At 36.9% G+C, this 15172-nt stretch overlaps 1 protein-coding gene across 4 annotated transcripts in view; it reads left to right on the plus strand.

Annotated features, from left to right (window-relative positions):
* Window positions 1–15172, plus strand: part of LOC114149464 (netrin receptor UNC5D-like) — a 240771-nt gene that overhangs the window by 195174 nt on the left and 30425 nt on the right. For all 4 annotated transcript variants that reach the window (XR_003596509.1, XM_028025356.1, XM_028025353.1 and 1 more), the window contains exons 10-12: window positions 2388–2537; window positions 7758–7976; window positions 9440–9524. Coding sequence is in view for 3 of the 4 variants with exons in the window: in XM_028025356.1 (XP_027881157.1) it covers window positions 2388–2537; window positions 7758–7976; window positions 9440–9524 (454 nt within the window). In the remaining variant the exon portion in view is untranslated. The remainder of the gene's footprint in view (window positions 1–2387; window positions 2538–7757; window positions 7977–9439; window positions 9525–15172) is intronic.

Here is a 15172-nt window from a genome sequence, read left to right on the forward strand (position 1 = left end):
TTTGACATTAGCAAAATATAAAGGTTTTGCACACATATGTAATGGAAATACATACATTTATGTATGTAGCAAAACCACAAAAACACATGAAATAATTAATAATACAAATAATTTTAACAGCTCTGTGCTCTAGCATGTAGGGTTTGACTTTCCTGTGCAACGTGAACTCAAACGCAGTTGGTTTTCTACTTGTTACCTAACTTTTCAGAAATCAGGAGAGTAAAAAAGGAAAATAGTGAAAAATAAAGCTGCGAATTGTTGGTATTGTCAAAATTATACATTTCGTGACTTCGACATGTGATGCATAAAAATAAAATCCAGGCAGTCATCTAGTATGCTAACTGGTTTTATGATTTGAATGAGCCATAAACAAAAAACCCTCCAATCAAATCTGTTTTGTTCCTTCTAAATAAAATGAGAGCATATTGCATTCTGAATGTCATTCTTTGGCTGCATAGACATTATGAAAAATGTAATTTCCCTTCAAATAGCAGAAGAACACAAAAAGAGAAAAGACAGAAAAACGTCACTCTTGCAGATTGGCTTTGTAAGAAACAAACACAAAACACACCATCACTAGCTCTTTACTTTCCCAAAGATTAACAGTGGAGCAGAGATTACTTTTGCAAAGGATGAAAGATTTTGTCCTTTTCATGTTGGTATTTATTTTAATTTGAAAACCGTAAAAAATGCTGAAATATTGATGCTAATGTATCTGAATGAAAGCACCATCCACACAGTCCATACAGTGTATGCATTCATGTAATGTCATGAATTATACATTCATTTCTTTGTGTTATGACATAACTAATGGGCATCAATTTTTAAAATGCTCTAGGAGCCGGGATGAGAATGACAGTTTTTATTTTTTCAGTTTGTTTACTGCAAGGCTTTTGGAGATTCTTAATGTCTGAGTTGGAGTTAAAATGACCGATATAATGTGGCTTAATCTATAAAACATGCAGGGCTTTTTGAATCTTATTGGAACCAACGCCACGGCCCGACTAATAAAACTTTGTTGAAAACAAACGGTAAAACATATAAAGAATCTGTGTAATTTCACTCTTATCTATTATTACTTAGATATTTGTTCTCCTACTGTGGCGTTCATTAATCAACATGGTAGAAAAAAGGCTTATGTTTAGAGTACGGCGCTTTTTTTGAACTTATCATCCTAAGTTCAACAACACCTCAATCAATTATTCATTGTAGCAGAATAAAAAAATCATTTTATTAGTGTTTCCAATTTCTTTTTTTGTGAAGTTCAGGGATGAAATGTTCATGCTGCAAATGCAAAAACATTAGAGTGTTCTGGCTTGGTCTGTGTGTTTTTTTGTTGTTTTTTTTTTCCATACAGGCATTATGGTTGGCCACAGCAGGAGTATCCTGCATGTGCTCCCCTCCTGATATGTCACTCAGTTATATGCTGCTGCAAGTAAAATCACAGCAATCAGTTACAGTTTTTCTTTTCTTTTCTTTTTTTTTTTCTCCAGTCGGTCGAACATATTACACCGACATAAACTTTGCTGAGCTTGTGTCTGAAATTTTATTTCTTACTTCAGCCCATTTCTTCTGTTGTCATTTTACATAAAATAAAATGTTATTTTATCAAATCTGTCAAATAAAAAGAAGAATCCAATTCCTTTTTAGCAAACAATCCCATCTTCTATGTGCTCTTTGAACAGACTTTGCCGTAAAAGTATTAAGTCACAACATTGTTTGTACATCCGTGACTAGATGAAAGTCCGAGAACAGTTTGGAGCTACGTTCTACCGGTCCATTGTATAATTCATTGACCATCCATGTGCATCACTTATGGTTTTATTGTCACTGATGAAAGCATTTAAACAGCTCTGTGTTACGGTCACAGAGTTCCTCTGTTCGGAAATTATGAATCCTGCTGAACAACAGACATTTCAAATATAAATGCCCTCCTCATCTTTTATTTGAAGCAGATATAAAGAAAACATGCACTTCCCTTTTATTTCACAATCATGTGCTACCTGGGGGTGTTGTTGTTGGCTGGAGTAAGTCAGTGCATCTTTCAGTGGAGGTATCCTCTCCTTTATGCCCTGACGTTATTACTATTTAAATGCAAATACGTAAGTTTTTGTAGCTGTTTTGAACGTTGATTATCAGATAACACTGCCTGCTGCTCCTGTTTGTCATTGCTAAGCAAGACATTATTTCTGTAAATGCATGACATTCTTGAAATGATAGTCATTTCCACACAATGAAAAAAACAACTACCTTATATTGATATGCACTCAGGTTATATAAGTTGGTAATAACAACCCTCTTGTCTAAAGTGTCAATGTGTTGAAATGTCTTTAAAAGAAATCTATCTGCTGTCAACAATTCACTCTTTCTCTGTGTGTGTTTTTCAGCAAACCCCCTGCTCATGAACTCATCCATGCAGCCGGATCTCACAGTGTCTCGTACATATACCAGCCCCATATGTTTCCAGGACTCCATTGACAAGGAGTTAATGGCCGAGCATTCACTCCTCGACCCGCTGCCAGATCTGAAGGCGAAAGGTTAGAAAGCTCAACTAGTAGTAGGAGATTTATTCTCCTTTCTTTGAATCTATTTCATTTTGTCTCTAAAGAAACTTTTCATCCATAACAAACTGATTCTCCAGTTCGTGTTCCCTGATATGTTAGTGCTAACATCAGTCCCTCCAGGAAGTTGCAGTTACAACTATTAATGCAAATTCAGTCATCATTCAGACTTGCAATCATTGCAACTTTTCCTTAAATCTGACCAATCCCCTTAACGTTTTTTGTATTTAGTTCTTTTCTGACCAATCACTGCAACTTGGGTGAATTTTAACCAATCCCTTTAGCCCTCTTCTCAACTCAACCTCCAGTTTCACGATGTGTCTAGAAAGCCAAACTTACAAGATGCTAAACAGTAACATTTGCTTCTTTTTTTTTTTGCAGTAACCATTTAGAAATTTTCTGTCTTGTTAACTTGATCAATATGTTTTGTTTTTTTGCACTTTGACAACTCTTTGTGACATGATTTTATTTGCATTAAGGGAGCTATTTTAAGAACGTACTTGTACATTTTATTTTCACTTTAAATATTAACTATGTTGAAATTGTCAAAAGTCTTTCTTGCAGAGGTTATGTGCAACAATGTAAACTTTTTTGTCAACTGCCAGGTTATGGCAAAAGTAAAGCTTTAAAAACTTGCTACTTTTTGAAAAAGTAAGTAGTTTTAGGCCGCAACAATCACAAAAAAAAATGTAATTAATTAAATCACAACATATTACAGAAAGACTGTAATATGCTTTTAGTGTATTTTACACTTGCATATTAAAAGAGCTTTATTTGTTGACACATGTTCAGCAAAAAATCTGAAATTACATGCTTTTGTTTGTTTTTTAATGACTCATTTAGACGAGCCTTACTACAAGTTTCATGGTCATACTTTATATTCTCCCCGCTGGGGATCTTCTGTGTTGAATAGACGTTACTAAATTTCCCTTTCTTGCAAATTTCTGAAAAGAAACGGTAAGATGAGTTGAGATTGAATAGGGAAATTATTTAAATCTTTGAAAGATGACGGCGTGCTCCTCTCAGGTGATGCCCGTCTCTAAACACGAAGCAGTCTGAGCACAGACTGTTCTCATTTGCGGTTCCCTGTTGGTGGAACGAGCTGCCAAATTCTATCAGAGCGAAGAGCCGTCTCTGATTCTTAATAAAACACACACACGCACGCACACCTCCTTTTCTTACACCTTTAACAGTAACACTTCTATCTCACACAGACTTTTTTTTTTTCGTCCATCCTTTAAATAGATGAGCTTAACTGCACATAAAGGAGGTATGTTTCATCCTTTTTAACAAGTTCAAGCTAATTTCTTGAAGTTCTAAATATCTAAGAAAAGGAAGCACACTGTTTCAGCGCCACAGCTTCTGTTCTTTACAAGGTTTTAAAATTGCTTAGATGTAACCTTGAGCATACCAAATCACACAGCCGATTCCACTCAATGTCTGTGAAACAAAAATAAACCCCGCTATGCTACGTGTAAAAAACTAACAACTTGTAGAAACTCCTTTAGCAGCAGTAAATTGGTGTGGCCATTTTCTGTAGGGTTTTATGTGAATTCATTCGTAACATTGCTTCAGATTTTTAGGTACTGCATGCAATAATTTCTGCAAGGCCCTTAAGTTCTGATCAAGTTGAGATCTAGTACTTTGACTGGGCCATTGGAACACACTGATTCTACTTTTTTCTGTCGTTTTGTGACAGAATTGCTTCTGTGTAGGAGATCATGTCTCTAAAGATGAATCAGCTGCTTGCCTTTAGAATAACTTAGTGTACAGAGGCGTTTATGACAGACTGAAAGTGCCCATTTTTAATAGTTAGTTTGTGTTGAAAAATGTGATTTGCTCTTCAGCAGTATAGTGCATTGCAGGTTAGGTTGACGTCAATTATTTGTTTGCTTACCTAAAATCTGAACCGCAATTTTTTATAGACGAGACATTCACTTGGAATTCCTTACACATGAGCCATACTTTGTAAAGCTTTTTTGATCCATAAGCAATAAGATTTTAAAAGCTAAGTCTGTGGAGTGCGAGATGAACCTGTTTGGGTTTTATGCAATATCTCTAAGCATAATACAACCTTACCTTTGGAATGTATTTCCTGGAATGGAAGACTATTGATGCTTCTCTAACTGTTCCTAATGTTCCTCGCCACAGAATGATGGACTTTTAATTGTTCAAAAACAGCCTTGTGACTCTTTATATAGGGAGATACAGTTGCTTTCATTAGTCTCTGCGCTATTTCTGTTACCAGCTGTGCTCTCTACTCTGTTTTTCATCCTACAGGCCCATAACGTATCTGTTTAGCCGTGTTTTTCTCCTAGATGAAACTAAAAGAGAAACTGCTGCTGTTAAAACACTTTCAGTTTCCGTGTCATCTCCCAGCCCACAGTCCTTTGTGACGTTTCACTCAGTAAAGTGTCCTGAAATGATATTTGTTGGGAATTGGTGCTGTGTAAACAAAATTTAATTCAACTGAATTACTTATGCCTTTGGTAAGACATATCAGTATTCTTCAGACCAGGATACAGCCAACAGGTCACCTTTTCCAGGGTAGACCTGACTGCTGATGTGTTAATCGTGTGCTTTCAGGAGCAGCATGTTCCTGGTATTTTGCCTCTTACCTCCTATGAAAGCAGTAAAGCTGGACTTTGATTCTGACAGTTTCTTTCTTCTGGCCTAATATTATTTTCTGCAGACCTGAAGTCAATTTAAATAATGTTAGGACCTAATAATAACCAGACTGCTTTTATGATGCCCTGAGATTTAAAAGCGCAGAATTCTTCAATGATTGGCTTTCTATTTCCTGTGGCTGTTCCTTTGTCAGAACACAACATAACACACTACTGCTCTCTTTCTACCCAATCTCTTCTATTGAGACAATTTTAGAGGTCAGATTGAGCAGCGTGACTCCACTCTGTCTTTGTCTTATGTGGGGTGTTACCTTTTTGACGTTAGTGTAAACAAGTAGACATAAATTGCACTCCGCAACAGCAGAGGCACATAATGACCGAACAAGAAAACATGTGGTACCTGGCCCGGGAGCTCACACATCAAAACCGCTGCCCAGAAAACTGATATTAAAATACGTGACCTGCAATTTATTTCTCAAATACTTGCAATTTCATGACCCGCATCAGCTCAGCCACAAGCATTTGGAAGTATCAGCTGGGGCAGGTTGAGAAACCTCGACTCTGCAGATAGAAATGCTTGACTGGTCACAAGTTGTATACCACCAAAAAAATAAATAAATATCCCCAGTCACATATCAGCTTCATAAACCTTGGGTTTCACTGTCAGGCAATTTCTCTGTCTATAAAGACTTCTGACACAGGCGCTGACATTAGGGTCTTTTGTTTACATGGATAATTTATTTGCTCTCAGGCGATGGTAAATAGTAATTAGTTACATTTACTCAGTTACATTTACATAAGTAACAGTTTGGGAATAAAAGTACATCTAGGAGTGATTTTACTACAACTTTAACTTAAGCAGCATTATTATGGAGGAATGCTGCTCCTACTTAAGTAATTTAAAAAGATGTTTTAGTTTTAGTCCTGAAAATACCAGTTTGAGCATTATGTTGGATTTTTGTACAATGGCTGCCAGGCGCAAACAAGCAGCTAACAGCAGAACGTGCTGCAAACAAGAAATTTTGCAATTAGAAAAAAAATAGAAGCAAAAACCTACATTCAACAAGACAAATGCAAGCCAAAACAAATGCTGCAATCACAGATAAAATCACAGGAAATGGAAGCAAAAGGGAAAATACCCACACATGGCAAAAACAGAAAGTAAGAAATGCTGCAAATAAAGCTTCACAAAACAGAAGTGCTTCATGTCACTAGGGGGAGTCTGGAGTAGATACTATTATTTATGTGTTTATTTTGGTGCTGTATAATATTAGAAAAGACTATGCCATTAAAAAAACACAAGTATAACACACCTTTTCATCCTTTCTCCATCTTTCTTTTGGACAAAGAAGAAATCAATCCTGAGGGCGTAGTGATTGACTCCCCCTGCTGGTCTGGAGCTCTTTCGTTCAATGGACCGACGTTTTAAATATATTTAGAGTTAGATGCTTAAAAAATAATTTGGGCTTTCAAATAAAGATCCATTGACACTATTAAATAAAAATAATTGATATTGACCTCATCGGTAACTTCAGTGATGTCAAAAGAAAAGTATAAAACAAGACTAAGAACAAAACAGATGTGGATGACTGACAAGTTGACAGAGTTTTTCTGTCCTCCAAAGTTGCTCGGAGCAACATCCTATATCAGAAAACCACAACATGGCCGATCTTGAACAACTGCCCTATTTTCCATGGATTTGTGCCACCAGCAACAACAGCGGCTGAGAAACTGAAGCAGCTGTCACACTCTTTTAAATCTCCTACCTTATGTTGACACGAATAACATAGATGTGTTGCGTGTCTGTAAATGTTAAGAAATGAATTTCACTTTGCGAAACATCAAGTCCTGTCACATCTGTGGAGCGTGTGTGACATGCATTTTACTTAGGGCCCGGTTAGTTTGGAAAGCTTTCCTTACACAATGAATACAATACAAATTTAAAAAGCACATTTGTTTGGCAATCTGAAGCGTATTAGTTTTTTTTGTTTTTTTTAAAGATTTTATTGGCTCTAGTGACCTTTATTTGACAGTGAATTGACAGGAAAGAGGGTAATGCGGCAAAGGTCGCAAGGCCGGGAATCGAACCTGCGACAGCCACGTTGAGGACTAAGGCCTCTATATTTGGGTTGTGCTTAACCCCTGCGCCACCACAGCACACCCGCGTATTAGTTTGACACAAGACAGAAAAGCAGCAACTGCTAAATGCTGAAAACTTAGACGTGACGGATGTAAAAATCACCTTTTACATAGAGTCTACCGTGTAAAGACTCTACTTTGCTGGTTCTTTGGATGCAAAGTGATGCTCTTCCCTCAGGCTCGTTGTTTCAGCTGGAGGCAAAATCCTTGGCAGAGGCAGGCTTGCTGCACTTTTGGTTGCTCTTTCAGGATTAGCTTTGGTGAACAGTCAGAGGGCGAATCGCTTTACTATGAGCATGTCATAAATGTAAATAAAGCTGCTTACTGAGCGCCGCTTGTCTTTTGTTTGGGCTGAACAGCTGTACCGACGAGACGTCAGAGTTCATAAGTTTACAGAAAGCGAATTTCAAAGCGTTCATTGTTTCCGCAGGGGCAACGGAAAGGGCAGAGTACCACGTCATGTCCCACCCTCAGACATTTCCACGGGGCTTGGCTCCAGACTACAGAAGGGTTGCAGTAGGGACAACGCTGGGCAGGAGAGGCAAAAACCTTTTCACTCCGCGGGTCTTTCAGACGCTCAGCAGGCCTCTGCACAAAGCAACGGCGGTGTTTGGCCATGCTGGAGGCAGGCTGGTGTTGCCCAACACAGGTGAGCCAACTGTGAGGCAATTTGATTTGATGCGACCCTCCTGGGAGTGTAAACTCGGGTTTCTTTAATGTGAAGGTGGCAGAAGATTTTTTTGTTTGTCATTTACAAACCACCATCTTCAAATTTTTCAATTTGCAAAATGACGGTGGTTTTTATGTTAAAATCTAACGCAATACAGTGGATAACAGTAAAATGGAAAGAAAATTATGCCTGGTTTTTAAGTTTTGTTTTTTTAATGTGAAAATCTAAAAAGTGTGATTTTTATATTCAGCTCATATGAATCAATAGATGTCAAGTTGACCAATTTGCTGTCTAAAAACACAAGATGTGGAATATTTATATGTCGTAGAGCACCTCTGGATAGATGCAAACTACATCTCGTTGCTTGTACTTGTGACAGTGCAATGACAATAAAGTTGAATTCTATTCTATTCTATTCTATTTTGATTGGGAAGCTGGAATCAAGTTCAATAACTTTCTATAGACATTTTCTGAAATTCTCATAAAAATGTAAGTCTGCTATGAATTGGCCATTCTGGTGCATGAATATGCTATGACTGAATGTCTAGCATTTGTTTCTTGTTTAAAAATGACCATCCACCCCATTCTCAAGTCTTTTGTAGCTTCTAACAGGTTTTCCTCCAGTATTTACTCTATATTTAGCTCTATCCATATAAACGCTGACCAGCTTTCATGTCCCAGCTGATAAAAAGCATCAGCTCAACAGGTATGGATTTCTTTTAATTATGATAATTTTCCACTTAGAAACATGCCATTTAAAATTAGGATATTGCATCACATCAATAAAAAAACTATCTGTATAAAACAAAAAAATGTATGTTTAGTTCCTGCTTAAAGGTTTTTAGTTTTAAAATGTATTTCTAATCTGACAAATGACACTCATTGGGACAAATATTAAAATTTATTTGACCACTTTTCCTTCCACTCTTTCATCCTCTTCCATAAAATCAAATAAAATACATTAAGGTATTTTTTCTAACTACAGCAGTCTTATGCTGTATATAGAACATCTTTAGCTAAATATATATGAATTACTGCCTTTAATTCAGTACTTGAAAGCATATAATTAACACTGCAAAGAAATGTGTGTACTTTTACGTAGTTGTGGCAAACATTCATCATTCTATTCCTCCAGGAGTTTCCTCCACTCCCAGACTGGTAGCAATTGTTTACAATACCAAACAACGCTGCTAACGCTTTTTGCGAGGACGCGTTTAAGAAAGATGCAGCGTGTAAGTGTGTCTGCTTGCGACAAAGGCGGTCTTGGCAGCATTGGGTTTCACAAGGCCTCCGAGACTCTCTTCTGTCACCCTTTTCTGGGGCCGTCACCCCGCTAGCTGTCACCCTCGGTAAAGAGGCCTGACAGCTGAGCAGGTGTGTGCCACGTGTGTGCACGGCCGGCTGCCTGCTGATCAGCTCTCGCGTGCCTTTTTTCTCCGCAGGTATCAGTCTGCTGGTGCCTCATGGGGGGATCGCGGAAGACACTACCTGGGAAATGTACATGAGCATCAACCAGGAGGACAGCAGGTGAGGGACTCTCACAGAGGCGGCGCCGTCTGCCTCTCAGGCTGCTCTCTTTTAATCTCTCAGCCCTTCCCCATGCATATCTCATCCATCTTGCCGTGACACCGTCACGCTGTCTCGTTGCCAAACAAGCGCCTGGAACATACAAAGGCGACAACACACACGCTCTCTTAAGAAGCACACAAAGTGATACACAATGTACATATTCTCGCTTACAGATGCACATGTTCTCGCTCGGCTTGCCTTCTTTTGTCATCTTGCCAACACCACAGGGGGAGGATGTGATGTGTCATAAATACATTGGAAGCTGTAGACGTATTGCATTACTGCCCTAAGCAACTCTCTCAGCGGAGGAAAACACACTTCATGACTACGGTAGTCTGTTTTCTATTTGCAGATATAGCTGTGACAGTATCTCTTTCCATCTTGACTGGTAAGAGATGCGAGCGCTGTGAACTCTGCAGTGTGAAGGCGATAAATGGTGTTTGGTCAGATGGACAGAGATTGGGCATGATGTGCTTCAGAATGCAGATGCAGCAGGAGAATGTAAGATTTTCACCAATTTGCGACTCGGGGGAGAAAACGTCACGATAAGTAAGACCTGGTGGAGAAAGATCACAAACACAGACATCAACCATATTAGGCACATCTGTTTAATTACTTGTTAATACAAATAAAAGATCAAGCAGGCAGTAGCTACCCAATATCTTAATGTATCTAGTTGTGGTGAAGACAAAGTCAAAAAGGGGAAGATGAGGGATTTACAGTGGACCCCCTGGTAGTAGCTAATAGGTGATAATGTAACACTGCGATGTGAGTTAAATCTGTGTTGCCATAAAATAAGAGGTCGTGGGTGGAAAAAGAGTAAAACACTGAGAGGGAATAGCATAGCTGTCCAGACTTTTATTCAACCTCCATTTCAACAGAACAGAACCCGTCTCGGGCACTCCTAAAAAAAACCAACGAAGAAGAAAGAAACGGCTCCTCTTAAAGGCACAGCACAATTCCTTAGCTATGGATCAACTGTAGTAAGTAACTGATCTTGTATGTAACCACATTAATTCAAAAGGAAAAATAAATCATCTTACACTAAGATCCACAAATACTTGATACCCCATTTAATAGCACCTAAAACTGTTTTCAGTAACAGCTCACACATCAAATATACCTTTATATGAATTAATATAGACAGTATATTAATGCTGTCTATGTTTATATAGACACTATTAATACTGTCTATGTTTATATAAACACTATTAATACTGTCTATGTTTATATAGACACTATTAATACTGTCTATGTTTATATAGACACTATTAATACTGTCTATGTTTATATAAACACTATTAATACTGTCTATGTTTATATAGACACTATTAATACTGTCTATGTTTATATAGACACTATTAATACTGTCTATGTTTATATAAACACTATTAATACTGTCTATGTTTATATAGACACTATTAATACTGTCTATGTTTATATAGACACTATTAATACTGTCTATGTTTATATAAACACTATTAATACTGTCTATGTTTATATAAACACTATTAATACTGTCTATGTTTATATAAACACTATTAATACTGTCTATGTTTATATAGACACTATTAATACTGTCTATGTTTATATAAACACTATTAATACTGTCTATGTTTATATAGACACTATTAATACTGTCTATGTTTATATAAACACTATTAATACTGTCTATGTTTATATAGACACTATTAATACTGTCTATGTTTATATAGACACTATTAATACTGTCTATGTTTATATAAACACTATTAATACTGTCTATGTTTATATAGACACTATTAATACTGTCTATGTTTATATAGACACTATTAATACTGTCTATGTTTATATAAACACTATTAATACTGTCTGTGTTTATATAAACACTATTAATACTGTCTGTGCTTATATAGACACTATTAATACTGTCTATGTTTATATAGACACTATTAATACTGTCTATGTTTATATAGACACTATTAATACTGTCTATGTTTATATAGACACTATTAATACTGTCTATGTTTATATAAACACTATTAATACTGTCTATGTTTATATAAACACTATTAATACTGTCTATGTTTATATAAACACTATTAATACTGTCTATGTTTATATAGACACTATTAATACTGTCTATGTTTATATAGACACTATTAATACTGTCTATGTTTATATAAACACTATTAATACTGTCTATGTTTATATAGACACTATTAATACTGTCTATGTTTATATAGACACTATTAATACTGTCTATGTTTATATAAACACTATTAATACTGTCTATGTTTATATAGACACTATTAATACTGTCTATGTTTATATAGACACTATTAATACTGTCTATGTTTATATAAACACTATTAATACTGTCTATGTTTATATAAACACTATTAATACTGTCTGTGCTTATATAAACACTATTAATACTGTCTATGTTTATATAGACACTATTAATACTGTCTATGTTTATATAGACACTATTAATACTGTCTATGTTTATATAGACACTATTAATACTGTCTATGTTTATATAAACACTATTAATACTGTCTATGTTTATATAGACACTATTAATACTGTCTATGTTTATATAAACACTATTAATACTGTCTATGTTTATATAAACACTATTAATATGGTCTATGTTTATATAAACACTATTAATACTGTCTATGTTTATATAAACACTATTAATATGGTCTATGTTTATATAAACACTATTAATACTGTCTATGTTTATATAAACACTATTAATATGGTCTATGTTTATATAAACACTATTAATATGGTCTATGTTTATATAGACACTATTAATACTGTCTATGTTTATATAAACACTATTAATACTGTCTATGTTTATATAAACACTATTAATACTGTCTATGTTTATATAGACACTATTAATACTGTCTATGTTTATATAGACACTATTAATACTGTCTATGTTTATATAGACACTATTAATACTGTCTATGTTTATATAAACACTATTAATATGGTCTATGTTTATATAGACACTATTAATACTGTCTATGTTTATATACAGTAGACAGTATTAATATACTGGAAGATAGCTAACATTCAACATCTTCCTTATTTCTGCTTTTGGGGGGTACAGACTATCAGTGCCCAGAACAAAATAAATGCAGCTCCTGCATTGGCTGTTGGCCAATAGCATCTCTAGTAGCATTGTGGCTAGGTATTTCAGTGTCAGCGTCCCAAATTTAATTTTCTTTCAAAGATTTTAAGAGAAAACCACAAATACTCAACCGCAAATAGGTGTGGATTAACTATAAGTGATTACAAATGTGGTATGGCCGTGTCCTAAGATTTGCAGAGTAAGGTCTTCAAATATTCAGTGAGTGTCAGTTGTGTGGACGAAATGCCTTGTTGATTTCAGAGGTCAAAGGGAAGTAGGAAACTAGATTTCAGATGATAGAAAGTAGTTTAAGTAGTTTAAGTAACCACTTGTCACCCAATACTGTCTCTGAATGCACAACGTCTCAAACATTCAAGGACACTGACTGAAGAATAGGAAGAGATACAATCTACACTTATTTGACAAATTTGGACAATGTCAGATTGGATTACACATCTTAAGAGTATTGATGTCAGCTGAGATATTTAAATGGTACAATCAGAATTTGGTGTAAATGAAATCAAAGAATGGATCACTAATGCTGTGTGTCAAGGGTTCAGTCTGGCGGTGGTGGGGTAATGGTGTGGGGGATTTTTTTCTTGTCCTTATTCAGACAATAAAGAGGCCGTAACAGAAGACATGGGGTTGCTCATGGATGATTAAGAAGCCCCTTTATTGTCTGAACACCACAACCTACCATTGATTGGCCATCATCTGATGGCTACTTGATGACAGAATGAAAGCTTGACACAACTTTGTTTTACTGTGACCATAAGGCACCACTTGGTGTAGATCCCCAAAAAAATCTATTGAAGCACAGCCAGGTTTGTTCAAAAAGCTCTATGGATATGAACATTTTTGCAAGGCGCTGTGTCTAACACGTCTGATTGCTTGGCAACAGACCCTCAGAAGACATCTTACAAGCAGAAGTCAGTCTTATGACATGTTTCTGATTTAAAGCAGCCACCATCAAGATGTCAGCATGTCTGTGCGAACCATTTCTCACAAGATGTTATCACACGGACATGAGTATCTGCTTGTGCTTCTGAATGTGATTTGATTTCCAAAGTGAACCCAAATAGCAGTGGGCAGAGAAGTGACATTTGGCTCCATCTGAAATTCAGCCGTCATCTCGCTGCAGTTCCGCACACCCATTAGGTGCCTGGGGTCACAGGGGAGAGGAAACACATCCAAGGTCGAATAGATGCTGTGGCTCAGAGCACAGTTAGCGGGCTCGTTGCACACTTCTATGCCTTAAGTCGCTCCCGTTCAGCCAAACTGTTGCCCTCCAAGCTGCTGCTTTGCTCTGATAAGCCTGATGCTGTTTACTTCTCTGGCTGTCATTTAAGTAGCTGCAGGATCCGTGCACCGCTGAGCTGTCAGTCACAGCCTATCTTCTGACAGCCGCACAGTCCAGGGGAGAAATTGGATCCTTTCTTCCCATTCAAACCTCGGTCATCTACATAAGACGTTGTTTTTCTTCTCAAAGAATAGGAATCGATCAGCTCCGGCTCAGTTTCAGGTGCTCAAAGGAGCTTCCCCATGTCCTCCTGGCATCAAGAAGCTATTTTTTTTTTCTTCTTCTTCTGTGTGTGAACTTTCTGAGCTCAGCAGGGGACATAAGGTTGCTGAAGGACGAAATCATGGCGTGTGGCAAAACGCGTCTAATATGATACGGCTCACAAAAGTGGATAAGTCGAGGGGTGCCTTTCTTGGTTGTGCACATAGAGAGAGTCTGTAGTGTCAAAACTTGGAATAAACCTGTCTCCGATTGGTTCCATCTGAGTCTTTGGCTGGAGGTTGTTTTAAGCGAGTTTTACGAAGTTTCTTTGCTAAAACTTTCCTTTTACAACTGAACCCTAAAGTATACCTTCAGATTTTCTCGTAGGCTTCCCAGTGCAACATAATGGCTGCCTCCAACTCACATAAAGAGAAGAACTAAAGAGAGTTGTATTTTTTTTTTCCTGAATCACCTGAATGAAAGAGTCGTGAATATTTAATAAGTCCCTAAGCACTGCATTTGTTTTCTCTATGCTCACAGAGAATTATCTATCTGATTAGCGTCCCGTTCCCCCCACCCTCCATGTTCTTCAGTTTATCAGCGAATTTGTCTCTTTGGGACTGTGGAGCTTTTGGCTGAAAATCTCCCTTTCCTTCTGCTAATGAGGGCAGCTGCAATTGGGCAGCGGCAGTGAGTGATCGAAACACAGCAAAGCTGTAAAAATAATCAATTAAAAGTGATTAAAAAACTTAGCAGAGCTGAGATTAGGCACAGGGGCATGATGGTGATTCTCTCCAGGGCTGTCACTACATCTTTTACTGCGTGCATTATCATAAAAGCCTTTGCTCATTTAAAAATATTGATTTCTCCAGATTGAATTCCCTTTTTTCACCTTGAGATGTTCCCAGACTGAGAGGCCAGGCCACATGTTCTAAAAATAAGAGTGCTTTACAAAAGGCTTCAAAGTGAGAAACA

This window comes from Xiphophorus couchianus, chromosome 8 (genome assembly GCF_001444195.1).
Source record: "Xiphophorus couchianus chromosome 8, X_couchianus-1.0, whole genome shotgun sequence".
Taxonomy (NCBI): Eukaryota; Metazoa; Chordata; class Actinopteri; order Cyprinodontiformes; family Poeciliidae; genus Xiphophorus; species Xiphophorus couchianus.